Source organism: Dipodomys ordii, unplaced genomic scaffold (assembly GCF_000151885.1).
Source record: "Dipodomys ordii isolate 6190 unplaced genomic scaffold, Dord_2.0 Scaffold13, whole genome shotgun sequence".
In the NCBI taxonomy this organism is placed as follows: Eukaryota; Metazoa; Chordata; class Mammalia; order Rodentia; family Heteromyidae; genus Dipodomys; species Dipodomys ordii.
In genome coordinates this window covers 12,699,132-12,713,431 of record NW_012267229.1, presented here as the reverse complement: position 1 = coordinate 12,713,431, position 14,300 = coordinate 12,699,132, and the positions used below count along the sequence as shown (strand labels likewise).

The window sequence follows — 14,300 nt, the reverse complement described above, 5'->3', positions numbered from 1 at the left end:
AGACGCGGCGGAGCGGCCGCTCCTGGATGAAGGCGCGGCGGGCTCGGGCAAGGGCCGCTTCCTCGTGCGCATCTGTTTCCAGGGTGACGAGAGCGCCTGCCCGACGCGGGACTTCGTGGTGGGCGCGCTCATCCTGCGCTCCATCGGCATGGAGCCCGACGACATCTACGCCGTCATCCAGATCCCCGGCAGCCGCGAGTTCGACGTGAGCTTCCGATCTGCGGAGAAGCTGGCCCTGTTCCTCCGCGTGTACGAGGAGAAGCGCGAGCTGGAGGACTGTTGGGACAACTTTGTGGTGCTGGGGCGGAGCAAGTCCAGTTTGAAGACGCTCTTCATCCTTTTCCGAAACGAGACCGTGGACGTGGAGGACATCGTGACCTGGCTCAAGCGCCACTGCGACGTGTTGGCCGTACCCGTGAAAGTGACGGACAGGTTTGGGATCTGGACCGGGGAATACAAGTGCGAGATCGAATTACGTCAAGGGGAGGGAGGCGTGTGCCACCTGCCCGGGGCCTTTTTCCTGGGGGCCGAGAGGGGCTACAGTTGGTACAAGGGGCAGCCCAAGACCTGCTTTAAGTGTGGTTCCCGGACCCACATGAGCGGCACCTGCACCCAGGACAAGTGTTTCAGGTGCGGGGAAGAGGGGCACCTGAGCCCGTACTGCCGGAAGGGCATAGTGTGCAACCTCTGTGGCAAGCGAGGACACGCCTTCGCCCAGTGTCCCAAAGCTGTTCACAACTCCGTGGCAGGTCAGCTCACGGGCATGGCCGGTCACTGAACACCCCGCCGCCTGCTTCTCAGCCAGGGTGAACACACAGCCAGCATACCCCTCTTTAAGTGCCAAAAGTTTTTTGAGAACTTTTTTTTTTTATTTTAAACCGGTTTTGGAAGAGAAAGCTTTTGAAAACTTACCAGAGACATTTTGTCTATTGCCTTCTTCGACCAAGTTTACTCCACTTCAACCAGTTCTGGATTGGTGACCCTCACCAGTAAAGGACTGCCCAGCACTGTAGTGAGCAGATGATGTTGCCTCTCCCCTTTTTAAAAAACTTTTTTTTATTTTCGTTTTTATATTTGGGGTTTTTGTACTGTTCGGGGTTTGTTTTTTTTTAATTTTTTTGTTTGTATTTGTACTTTTCACCCCCATCCTCATCCTACCTCACCTTTTCCCTAACTCGTTTTCTTCCCAGATCTCACCCTGTGAGCCGCCTGGTTCAGCTTTCTGCCCCAGTGCCAGGCGCAGGGGCTTACTTCGCACATGGTAGGCACTCCGTCAGTGTTAGTTGAATTGAAAGCATTGTTGGTGTGGCTTCTGTCAAGAGTGTCTACTTTTAGCAGCTCTTCCCTATCCCCTTTTAATTTGCTGCTTCCAGTCTACATGGTCTGAAAATTTGTGAAGCCGACGTTGTTTGAAGTGTATATTATCTGAATCAATAAGCTCTGAGTGTTGGCCAAGGGCCTCTCTTATGGTCTAAAAGTGCGTGGACCCGGACAGCTCTGGTGACTCAGAAGCCGTTTTTCAAAGAATTATGGAATCTAGAATTGTTCCTGCTGGAAAACCCCTTTGAGGCAGTTTACCCCAGTTCCTTGTCTCTTCTCCTCCCCCCCCCCCCAGGTTTTTCCAGCAGATGAAACTGACCCAGAGAGGTTAAATCACTGGGTCAGAGTCTCACAGCTGTCTGGTGCCAGAGCTAGCCCAAAGTAGAGTCCCTGGACCTGAAACCGGTGCTCATCACACTACCTCTCACACTTCACAACAAGTTCCTCAACACTTGCAAGCCCAGGTCTGAGCGCTCCACCATGGTGCACGCACAGCAGAACTTAGAAAGCACCTAAGGGAACAGCAAAGTTTGGCGTGGACTTCTAAATATCCGGAGATCTAAGGACCAAGGAACCAACTCCAGGTGCATTCACTGCTCCCTGAAATACGGCGTGCCTTGTCCTTTAAGAGGCCATCTATCCTCTTTCCCATTCACCGCCACCAGAAAGATGTGGAAGTGCTGCTGAATAGAGAAACTAACAAAGTGAACTAACATCCCACCTTAACCTGTACAGCTCAGAACCCTGGGGGGAGCACCACTACTTCCTGCACAACCTCCACTCCCGGGAGAAGGGTGCTTCACCCCAAAATCAGGAGCGAACTATACTTGGAAAATAGGCCAAGCGAGAGGCCTGGGTCAGCTCTGTTACCAAGTTAAAGTAGAAAAGACAGTACACTGCTTTTCTAGTTTTTCTCTGTTTTTGCTATTTCCCTGTGGCTTAGAATGTAAAATCACTTGTTTTTTAAAGAAAGTTTTGTTTGAATAAATATTTATCTTTTGTATTGCAAGTGCAGTGCTTTATTTTCTTTCAAAGTGTTAAATGAACTGTTATCCAGTGCTTTAGTTCCTTGCAAATCCCTACAGTCTATTTGTTTGCCCTGCAAATAACCTTTCCACCCTGCAGGCAGCACTTAGCACCTACTGTGTTGTGTGCTACGCTCTCTGGAGTTGTTACCTAAGCTCTGCATTAGTAACTTAGCTCACCCTTAAAAGTACTTGGTTCTCTCCCACTAGCTGGCCTGGAACTCCAGGTGATTGTGCCTCAACACCCTGGATGCTGGGATTATAGGCGTGTACCACCACTCAACATAGGCCAAACCAGGCTAAGTTTGGACCAGTGTTCTGCAGAGCCTGACAACCCTTTGAAGGACCTCCTGATCCTAAGAGATTCCAATAAAAGGACAGGCATTGGCTATGGTGGTAGCCTACCTGCGTAGCAAGCCTAAACTGAGTTCCAGCCCTAGTATCCACAGAAAGTAAATAAATCCGGGTTAAGACTTAATTCCAGTTTAAGTCCTTCTAGTGTCCCCGAGTACCAGACCCAAGTCTCCTGGGTTCCTCCCATCCTCCCAGCAGATTCCCTCCCTCTGGTAGGGCTGGAGGCCAGCAGCCTGCTGGGAGAAAGCCTGCTTTCACTGTGTTCCCTACCCCCTTCCTCCTAGTGGGCAACTTGCCAACACACTTGGTGGAAGAAACCTTCCCTCTCCTGCTCCTCCCCCACCCAGGGAGCAGCCAAGGAAAAAATGTTCCCCTGCCCATCCCCCCACAGAGGCCCCCTGCTTGGCTGTGGAAGGACTGAGCCCAGGCTGGAGCAAAACACCTCCCCCAGTTTCCTCTTTGAATCGGCAGCCCCCAAGTTACAATTCCTCACTGTGGATGGACTCCAGGAGAATGTGCAGAGGTCTGGACAGGCTGGCTGATAAATTCTTAAACTACAAATCTGGAGGCAAGGGGAGCCAGACCCATGCAAGGTACTTTGTTTATCTGCCATGAACAAGAGTGCACCTGTAGTGGGAGGTAGGTAAGAAAGGCAATTCTGCAGTACCAAAATAGAATTGTTTTGAGAGAAAACCAGTATAGAATGCCTGAAACAAAGCTTTCTCTAGAGATGTGGGCAGAAACCAACATGAGGAAGAGCCAGGGGAAGAGCTATGGAGAGAGTACACCCTGTTCTGTCTCTCCAAGGTCACAGATAGGGAAGAGAAGGCCAAAAAGAGATGATACAGGGCTCATCAGCCATATATAAGAATGATGCCTGGGTTTGTAACTTAAGCCTAGGTTTGTAATTTATGCCTGTAATCCTAGCTACTCAGAAGGCTGAGATCTGAGGATGGAGATTCAAAGCCAGCTGGGGCCAGTTACTCTTAATCTCCAGTTAACCACAAAAAGCAGCAAATGGAGCTGTAACTCAAATGGTAGAGCCCTAGCCTTGAGCACACCCAAGCTCAAGGACAAGGACCATGCTCAGGCCCAGAGTCAAGCTCCAGGACCAGCAGAAAAAAAAAAAAAAGAATGGCTGCTTTCTAGGCAGGCCTTTCTACTCCTTTTATTGTTGTTGGTTGTGGACTTGAACCCAAGGCCTGAACACTGTCCCTGAGCTATTGAGCGCAAGTCTAGTGTTTTACGACTTTGAGCCACAGCTCCATTTCCAGTTTTCTAATGGTTAATTGGAGATAGTCTCACTGATTTTCCTGCCAGGCTGGCTTTGAACCATGATCCTCAGATCTCAGCCTCCTGAGTAGCTAAGATTAGAGTTTGGAGACATCAGCAGCATCCTGATCCACTCCCATTTTTAACATGTTTCACGTTTGGTAAGTAAGTATCCATTCTCATGTAGGTTCTTTACAAGTAACAATACAACTATGAAGACTGGGTATGGTGGTTCATACCTATAATTCAATTTACTCTCAGAGTTGAGACTAGGATGATCAAGGTTCTAGGCTAGCTGGTTTTAGGGCAAAATGTTTACTAGATTCCATCTCAAAAGAAAAATCTGGGCCTAGTGGTATGTGCCAGTCAACAAGTGTAAATAGAGTTGGGTGAAAGTGGCTCATGACTGCAATCCTAGCTACTCAGGAGGCTGAGATCTGAGAATCACCTCTAAAAGCCAGCCAGGCATGAAGGCTGTGAGACTCTTACCTCCAATTAGCCACCAGAAAACCAGAAGCAGCACTATGGCTCAAAATGGTAGAGCACTAGCCTTGAGCAAAATAGTTCAGGGACATTGCCTACAGAGTTGAAGCCCCACAACCAATAAGGACAACAAAAAAAGACTCAGGAGTTAAAGCAATGACAGCTGATAAGTGACAGAGCCCTCCTGATTTGAAGCCAGGGAGGAAGTATTTGTTTTGTTTTTGTGCACTTCCTGGTGCTTGAACTCAGTGCTGTCCCTGAGGGTTTTTTTTTTGGGGGGATGGGGGAGGGAGGGCTCAAGACTAGCACTCCACCTACTTGAGCCACAGCTCCACTTCCAAATGTTTTGTGGCTAATGGGAGATAAGTCTCAACAGGCTTTTCTGCCTGGGCTGGCTTTGAACTTCATTCCTCCTATCTCAGCCTGAGTATCTAGAATTACAGGCCTTGGGCCACCTGCATCTAAAAAGGAGTTTTATTGAGTCTCCTAAATAATACCTGGAGAGACAAAAGGAACCACTGTCGGTCCTGCCTTATTGCAGTGCTGGCAACCCCTCCTCCTCCAAGCCCCCACATCCGAGGCAGTCATTGATCCTGGGGTTAATTGGATTTCTAACCCCCAAAGGGCAGGCCCTAGGTCTCAAGTTCTCCTCATCACCCATCCTTCCTCCCTCCCTTCTTTCATCCCGTTCTCCTTTCTTCATTTATTTCTCACAAAGTCCTGACTCCTACGCTATGCTAGGCTTTGTGTTCCAATGTTACCAGTGGAGAGGTGAGGGGAAGATGGAATTCTATTTTTCTCTCCTTTCACAGGCCTTTCATTTTGGCTGACTTATTTTTTTAAAGTGAACCTGCGACCCAGTTCGTCAAACCCAGTTCAAATGTAGCAATGTTGCATTGATTTGGTCCAGGGAAGGCCATGTTCCCTTAATTCCCAGCCCCCAGCCTTCTTCCACCAGCTCGCAAACCCAGGCCGCCCTGCCCCCTCTGGAAGGAGGAGTTGGGGTGAGCGCGGAAATCTGAGCGGCTCTTTCAAGCTTCGGTTGCCATGGAAACCGACTTCGCTGGCCTGGCTCTCCATCACACCATCCTCCAGCGACACAACCAATAGGCTTCCAAGCTCCAACTCGGTGCTCCCTGGTAGTTAACCAATCGGCAAGTCTTTAAGCTTAGAGCCCCGCCCCCAGCCAAGGGACTCCACCAATGAGCTTCGACACTACCCTCCATCTATCTTCAATGTAGCAACAAGAGTCGATTTTTCTTTTTCTTTCTTTCTTTCTTTCTTTCTTTCTTTCTTTCTTTCTTTCTCTTTCTTTTTCTTTCTTTCTTGCTTTCTTTTTGTCTTTCTTTTTCTTTCTTTCCTTTTCTTCCTTCTTCCTCTTTCTTTCTTCCTTCCTTCCTTTCTTTCTCTAAATTAGAATGAACTAGCAGCAACGCCTCTATTACTTTCAGCCTACGTAATCTTGGCAAAACTGCCTAGCATCTAGGGCTCATACCAATAAACCTAACTTCTCAGGAAGCTGAGATCCTAGAATCTCAGTTCGAAGCCAGCTCAGGCAGGAGTCTGAGACTCTTATCTCAAATTAACCCCCCCTCAAAAAAAGACCCCACAAAAGTGGTGCTGTGGCTCAAGCAAAAAATCTCAGGGACATCACCCAGGCCCTGAATTCAAGTTCCAGGACCAGCACAAAACCTTATGCCATCTGAAAAACAAACTTTTTTAAACTGTTTTTAGATTTCAAAAAATTTGCACATACAAAGTTCTTGTATACCTTACCCATCCTGTTTTAACATCATGCTTTATTACCATATATTCACTGTTATTAATAGATCAGTAATACTATGTTGTGAATATCATCCAGTATCCAGCATGAATTTAGTTGTCTCCTTAGGTTGCTTTTGGCTGTGGCAGTTTCTCAAACATCAGGTCTTTCCAAGATAAAGTGACTCTTTCGCCCCTGTACTCTTTAGAAGGAAATTACTACACTTAGCCCATATTTAATGGAAAGTAACACTCCTCCATTTCCTTAAGTGGAAGCTATATAATTACTTGGAATTTTTATGCACTGAAGATTTCTCTTCCTTTATTACATAATTTATGCCAGTATGGAAACATGGATAATTATTTCATTTTCTAAGTTATTATGCAGCACTACTTAATTTTATTAATTGTTCAGATTGTTCTAGCTCTGGCCTTTGGGAACTTTCAGTTGGCTCCTGAGTCCTTTTGACATGCCCCCCAGCTTAGTGGGGTTTTTCTCATTATCAAGCACCTCCTTATTTTCTGGCACTGTAAGGTGTTCCAGGAAGAGCCTTTTTAATTTTTTTTAATTTTTATTTTGTCAGTCATGGATCTTGAACTCTTGGCCTGGCGATGTCCCTGATTCAGCTCAAGGCTAGTGCTCTACCACTTGAGCCACAGCGTCACTTCCAGTTTTCTGAGTGGTTTATCAGAGATAAGTCCCACAGACTTTCCTGCCCTGGCTGGCTTTTACCCATGATTCTCAGATCTCAGCCTCCTGAGTAGCTAGGATTACAGGTGTGAGCCACCATGCCCAGCTCCCTGAGCTTCTTTTGCACAAGGCCTGAGCTCTACCACTTGAGCCATAACACCACTTCTGGCCTTTTTTTTTTTTTTTTAATGAAAATACCATACATCTTCTGGCTTGTTTTTATTGGACATAAGAGTCTCATGGACTTTCCTGCCTAGGTTGACTTTGAACCACGATGCTCAGGTCTCAGCCTCCTGAGTAAGTAGGATTACAGGCGTGAGTCACCAGTGCCTAGCTAATGCTGAACACCATTTTAAGTGCTGCTCAGCCACACATAAAGTCTGAGGTGTGGCTCAGTGGTAAAGCACATACGTGGCCCAGGATTCCATCCTCAGAATGAACCACACAATAAACTGCCTGTGTTTTCATTCTGAACATCTCTGAGGAGCACACTGCTCACAGATGGGTTTTGGAGCTAGACACAAATGGGATGTAACTAGAACATTCTGGCCCATACCTGAGCAGGCTTTTCCTTCCTTCACTGAATTGATTAAGAACTACTATGTCAAGTGCTTGAGATTCAGTGGTAAGGGCAGAAACTAGGTAAAATCCTCTGACCTCTGGGAACTTCTGAGCCACAGAACTGAAAGAGACAACAGACACTACAGAGTGCTGGCAGTGCTGTATCAAGTGGGCTCTGCAGGCCATGGGGGATATAGTGTTAGCAGAGAACTTAGAGACTAATAAAACAGATCAAAAGTCACTCTGCTTATTATTGCCACCATGTGACAATTCTACACCAGTTCAGTGATAAAAAATACTCCTCCCCAAAGCTGTTGTCCTGGTTTGACTTTCAATATTGTCTTTGTAAATTTTAAATCAGCACTTTAATTGCTTATACACTAATACACATTTGATCGACAAAGATCCTCAATTCCACGCATCCCCACTTTCACAGTCAGCTTCAACCCCAGGGGTTAGGATCATCCCTATGTGTTAGTAAAGCTGGGTTTTTGTTTTGGTTTGGTTCTGCTCATACTGAGGCATTCTTGTCATCTTTGCTCAAGTTTGGTACTCTGCCCCTTGGACCTTACTACCACTTCCAACTTTTTGATGGTTAATTAGAGATAAGAGTTTCACAGACTTTCCAGCCTACATTGCTTTGACCTAGAATCCTCAGATCTCAGCCTCCTGAGTAGCTAGGACTACAGTGGTGAGCCACTAGTGCCCTAGTATTTTTTAAATTTTATTTTATTATGCTGATCCTGTGGCTTGAACCCAGGACCTGGGTACTCCCTGGGTTTTTTTGCTCAAGGGTGTCACTTTATCATTTGAGCCACAGCTCCGCTTCCAGGTTTTTTTGCTTGCTTTTTCTTTTTTTTCTTTTTTTTTTTTTGGGGGGGTCTGGTCATGGGGCCTGAACTCTGGGCCTAGGCACTGCCCCTCAGCTCTTCAGCTCAAGGCTAGCGCTCTACCACTAGAGCCACAGCGCCACTTCCGGCTTTTTTCTTTTTGCTTATGTGGTGCTGAGGAATCAAACCCAGGGCCTCATGCATGCAAGGCAAGCGCTCTACCACTGAGCCACCTTCCCAGCCCCTTTGATTGCTTTTTCTTTGTTTCTTTTGGTGGTTGATTGGAGATAAGAGTTTGATTTTCCTGCCTGATCTGGATTTGAACCAAGAACCTCAGATCTCAGCCTCCTGAGTAGCTAATATTACAGGCATGAGCCACCAGCATCCAGCTTAGATGATTTCTTTTAAGACAGGCTCTTGCTATATATTCCAAGCTAGCCTTAAACTCTCCATCTTCCTACCACAGCCGTCAAGTGCTGGGATTATACATATGTACTATAGCATTCTACCTGAATTTCACAGCACTACTTCCCACTTCTGGCTTTTTAACAATTAATTGGAGATAAGAGTATCACAGGCTTTCTTGCTTGGGGTAGGTTCGAACCCTGACCATTAGCTCTGAGTAGCTAGTATTACAGGCGTGGGCCTGGTGCCTGGCTTCCAGTTTCATTTTCTGCAGTGACAGCTGCCCAAGGTCAACCGCAGTCTGACCACAGATTATTAAGTGGAAAATTCCAGAAATAAACAATTCATAAGCTTTAAGTTGTGTGCCACTGTGAGTAGTGTAATGAACTCCCCAGCTGTCCTGCTCTGTCCTGCCTGGGATGTGTCACCCTCTGTCCGCTGGATCTACACCATATACACTACTTGTCTGTCTGTCCCTTGTTAGCAGTCTGCATTATCACATGGACTGCCCTGGTACTACAGAGCTCATCTTTAAGAAACTCTTATTTTACTTAAATAGCCCCAAAGCACAAGAGCTGTGATGCTGGTAACTCAGAAAAGCCATAAAGTGCTTCGTTTAAAAGAAAAAGTGAACATTTTCAACTTAATAAGAAAATTATGCTTGTTACTGTTGGCTCTCGCTTATAATCCTAGCTACTCAGGAGGCCGAGATCTGAGGATGCAGTTCAAAGCCAGTCAGGGCAGAAAAGTCCCTGTGGTACGCTTATCTCCAGTTAAACACCAGAAAACCAGAAATGAAGCTGTAGCTCAAAGTAGTAGAAGGCTAGCCTTGAACAAAAGAGCTCAGGGACAATACCCAGGCCGAGTTCAAGCCCCCCAACCAACAACAACAAAAAAAATTAATGAAATTATAGTTGAGCTTGTTTTGATGGAGGAAAAAAATCGCGTGCTAGTTTTGCTGTGGCATCTCCAACTACAAAATAACAAGGCTTTTTTTTTTTTTTTTGGTTGGTTATGGGGCCTGAACTCTGGGCCTGGGCGCTGTCCCTCAGCTCTTCAGCTCAAGGCTAGCACTCTACCATTTGAGCCACAGCACCACTTCCAGCTTTTTCTGCTTATGTGGTGCTGAGGAATTGAACCAGGGCCTCATGCATGCAAGGCAAGCACTCTACCACTGAGCCATCTTCCCAGCCATGTAACAATGCTGTTTTAAGATGAAAAGGTATTAAGTCAGTGTGTGCATGCAGGGAGAGGGGACTAGAATGGGCAGGACTAGTTTCAGGCATGACACTGGGATATACACCTTTGAATGTATCCCCATGAATAAAGGACAACTATGTATTATTCTGTATTATTCTAAGCTTACAGGTCTAACAAATCTCAGGGTTTCTATGAATCATGAACCTAGGAAGAGATTAGTTGGGTGATTCTGGGAAAAACTTCTAGCTGAACTTTCCCTCTCTTCTTCTTCCTTTCCTTCCTTCCGTCCTTCCTTCCTTTCTTTCCTTCTTTCGGGTTTTTTTTTTTTTTTGGGTCCAGTTGTGGGGCCTGAACTCTGGGCCTGGGTGCTGTCCCTCAGCTCTTCAGCTCAAGGCTGGCACTCTACCACTTGAGCCACAGTGCCACTTCTGGCTTTTCTTTTTGCTTATGTGGTGCTGAGGAATTGAACCCAGGGCCTCATGCATGCAAGGCAAGCGCTCTACCACTGAGCCACCTTCCCAGCCCCTCTCTTTCTTTCTTTCTTTCTTTCTTTCCCTTCCTTCCCTCCTTCCTTCCTTCCCTTTCTTTCTTTCTTTCTTTGCTGTTGTGGGGCTCAATATCAGGGCCTAACCACTGTCTCTGAGCTTTTTTGCTCAAAGGGGCTCAATATCAGGGCCTGATTACTGTCCCTGAGCTTTTTTTTTGCTCAAAGCTAACACTACCACTTCGAACCCCAGCACCACTTCCAGTTTTCTGGTGGTGAATTAGAAATAAGAGTCTCATGGACTTTTCTGCCAGGTTGGCTTGAATCACAATCTCAGATCTCAGCCTCCTGATTAGCTAGGATTACGGGCATGAGCTATTGATGCCCAGCTAATTTTCTACTTTCAAATAGGGCACAGTAACATACCCCTATAGTCTCAGCCTGTCATGAGGCTACTACTGTTAACATGCTGCCCAGGGGGTTGCATTCATCTGAAGGTTTTGACTGGGGCTGGAGAATCTCATTCCATGATGGCAGACAACTGAAGCTGGTTGCCTCAGTCCCTTTGCACATGGGCCCTCTCTTAGGGCTGCTTGAGGGTCCTTACAACATGGCAGCTGGCTTCTCCCAGGAAAGATACGAGATAGAGGAGACTACGAAGCCTTTATATCTGTTAGGGTTTGAATATGAAATGTCCTCCACGAACTGGGCACCAGTGGCTAACACCTGTAATCCTAGTTACTCAGGAGGCTTAGATATGAGGATCACAGTTCAAAGCCAGCCCAGGTAGGAAAGTCCATGAGACTCTTATCTCCAATTAACCACTAGAAAACCAAAAGTGGTGTGGTGGCTCGAGTGGTAGAGTACTTGCCTTGAGCTGAAGAACTCAGGGACAGGGCCTGGGCCCAGAGTTCAAGCCCCAGGACTGACAAAAAAGAAAAGAAAAGGAAAGGAAAGAAAGCAAGAAAGCAAGCAAGCAAGAAAGAAAGCAGGCAGGCAGGCAGGCAGGCAAAGAAATATCCTCCTTGGGGCTGGGAAGATGGCTCAGTGGTAGAGCGCTTGCCTTGCATGCATGAGGCCCTCGGTTCAATTCTTCAGCACCATATAAACAGAAAAAGCTGGGAGTGGGGCTGAGGCTCAAGTGGTAGAGTGCTAGTCTTCAGCTGAAGAGCTGAGGGACAGCGCCCAGGCCCAGAGTTCAGGCCCCATGATGGACAAAAAAAAAGGAAATGTCCTCCACAGCCTGGATTTCTAGCTGGTAGTGACATGTGGGGAGGGGTTGGTAGGTGACCCAGGGTGGGTCTTAACCTTGTACTGGGCCCATAGGCCTGTCCCTCCCATCTCTTGTCTTGGCTTCTCAACCATCAGGAAGTGAATTGCGTTCCTGCACAACTGCTCCTGCCTGCCATGATACTCAGCCTGCCCCAGGCTCACGCAACAGAGCCAGCCCACCACCAACTGGTAGCCAAAATAAATCCCACTTCCTTTAAACTGCGTCTCTCAGGCATTTCTCGCAGCCAGGCAGCGCTAACACAATGTTTGAACCTTGATGGTCACATATCATCTTTTCTGCTACATTTTATTAGTTAGAAGTAAGTGAGGGGCTGGGAAGGTGGTACAGTGGTAGAGTTCTATCCTTGCATGCATGAGGCCCTGAGTTCGATTCCTCAGCACCACATAAGCAGAAAAAGCTAGAAGTGGCATTGTGGCTTAAGTGGTAGAGTGCTAGCCTTAAGCTGAAGAGCTGAGGGACAGTGCCCAGGCCTCATGACTGGCAAAAAAAAAAAAAAAAAGTGACTACAGCTTGCACTTGGAAGAGAGGAGGCATTAGGAATATCAAGAAATTTATGGCCTTTTTTTTTTTTTTTGCCAGTTGTGGGGCCTGAACTCTGGGCCTGGGCACTGTCCCTCAGCTCTTCAGCTCAAGGCTAGTGCTCTACCACTTGAGCCACAGCGCCACTTCCAGCTTTTTCTGCTTATATGGTGCTGAGGAATCGAACCCATGGCCTCATGCATGCAAGGCAAGCACTCTACCACTGAGCCACCTTCCTAGCCCATGGCCATATTTTTGAAACATAACTTTTGGCTGATATTTCCCCCTCCAAATTTCCCACTTCCAACTAGGCCATAAGTGATGTAACTCTATATAGTCCCAGCACTCAGAGGTTGGGACAAAGAGTGCCACTTAAGCCTGGGAGTTCAAGACCAGACAGATTGGCAACACAGTAAGACACACTCTCTCTTTCACACACACACACACACACACACACCAGCCCAGTGCTTGTGCCTCATGCCTATACTCCTAGCTGCTCAGGAGGCTGAGGTTTGAGGATTGTTGGGTGAAGCTCTTATCTCCAATTAATTGGTGGTGAGCTAGTCTAGCTCAGCTCTTTAGTTCAAAGCTGGCTCTCCCACTTGAACCACACTTCTATTTTGGGCTTTTTGTTATTGTTATTGATTAATTGGAAGTAAGAGTCTCTCAGACTTTAGATTTTCTGTCGCACCTGGCTTCAAACTTTGATTCTCCATTCTCAGCCTTCTGAGGTTATAAACATGACTCACCAACACTGGCTACACATTGCTCCATTCACTCTTTAAGAAAAGGGACCTAAGCTGGGCACTAGTGGCTCACGCCTGTAATCCTGGCTACTCAGGAGGCTGAGATCTGAGGATCATGGTTCAAAGCCAGCCTGGGCAGGAAAGTCATGAGACTCTTATCTCCAATAAACCACTAGAAAACCAGAAGTGGCACTGTGGCTCAAACGGTAGAGCACTTGCCTTAAGCTGAAAAGCTGAGGGACAGCGCCCAAGCCCAGAGTTCAAACCTCACAAATGACCAAAAAAAAGAAAAGGGACCTAGGTCCTAGTCACTGCTGTTTAACCTATAGTCCTGGCTTCAACTGAGTGAGCTCTCTTCCAGGAAAAGGATCACAGACAGCATAAATGTCTTGAAGAAAATGTGTGTGTGGGGGGGGGGGGAGTGATGACATCGCTCATCCCTCAGTGAACTCACCCTATCTTCATATCTGTGTCCTTACTGTGTCCTGAAAGTTGCTTGGGGAAAAGCAGATGAGGGTCTTTCAAGGTATTCCAGAGTGGAATGGGAAAAATCAGTAAGGAGGGGTTAAGCAGGTGGACACACAGAAGGAGGAATGATATTAGAACATATGTATCATTTTCCCTGCTAACGACAGGGAAAACCTTGGTCCAATCAAACTAGAACTGAGAATCTATTCAGATACACTAGAATAGTGGCAGCTCCAAGGTCAGGGTCAAAGACAAGCCTGTGAGAGCTATAGCATGGAAATGAAGGCTCTGCACGTTCATATCGTTAAAAGAAAACAGCATTAAGTATGCAGAGTATAAAGGTCTTAAAAATACCAAGAAAGTTTTTTTTATTATTGCCATAATTACTACTTTGATACCTTTTCTGAAATGCTAAATCTTACATCCTTTCTTTCTCTCCTCGGGAAGTTGCCATCTGTGTTGCTGATGACCTGTGTTAAATTATGTATTGGGAAATCAAATCCCAGATAAATGACTGAACATTTTCGAAGCATCGGGAATGTGTTTACGTTCATAACTGCACTGAAGCTGTAAGAACAATCGGAAGAAGGCGAAGGCACTTGATTTCCATTTTGAGAGTCAAGCAAAAGGGGGCTCTAGGACGTGAACATTAACCAGGTCTGGTTCTGTCGAACAAAGAATGAACCGCCCAGGCTGTAGTGAAGACTCAAATGTAAGGGATTTTCAGCTCTTCACTTCCAATGAGGTGGAGGGACCATGCGGGCAGGGGCAGAGGTATCACTCCTTCCGAGCGCTCTTTGCCTTTAAGAGTCGCCTCCTCCCGCCAAGGATGCTCCAGCAACCACCACCACCCCGCCCCCTCCCCCACCCCCCGCACCCCCGCCTGG

General features: G+C 46.7%; 2 protein-coding genes across 2 annotated transcripts in view; both read left to right on the top strand.

Annotated features, from left to right (window-relative positions):
• The window catches only part of Zcchc3 (zinc finger, CCHC domain containing 3), a 4,423-nt gene extending 3,556 nt beyond the window's left edge, over nucleotides 1–867 (top strand). Inside the window, exon 2 of the mRNA XM_013010659.1 lies at nucleotides 3–867. Coding sequence (XP_012866113.1) covers nucleotides 3–778 — 776 coding nt within the window. The 3' untranslated portion in view covers nucleotides 779–867. The remainder of the gene's footprint in view (nucleotides 1–2) is intronic.
• A 2,443-nt stretch (nucleotides 868–3,310) lies between these two features.
• The window catches only part of Sox12 (SRY (sex determining region Y)-box 12), a 13,857-nt gene continuing 2,867 nt past the window's right edge, over nucleotides 3,311–14,300 (top strand). Inside the window, exon 1 of the mRNA XM_013010658.1 lies at nucleotides 3,311–3,338. Coding sequence (XP_012866112.1) covers nucleotides 3,311–3,338 — 28 coding nt within the window. The remainder of the gene's footprint in view (nucleotides 3,339–14,300) is intronic.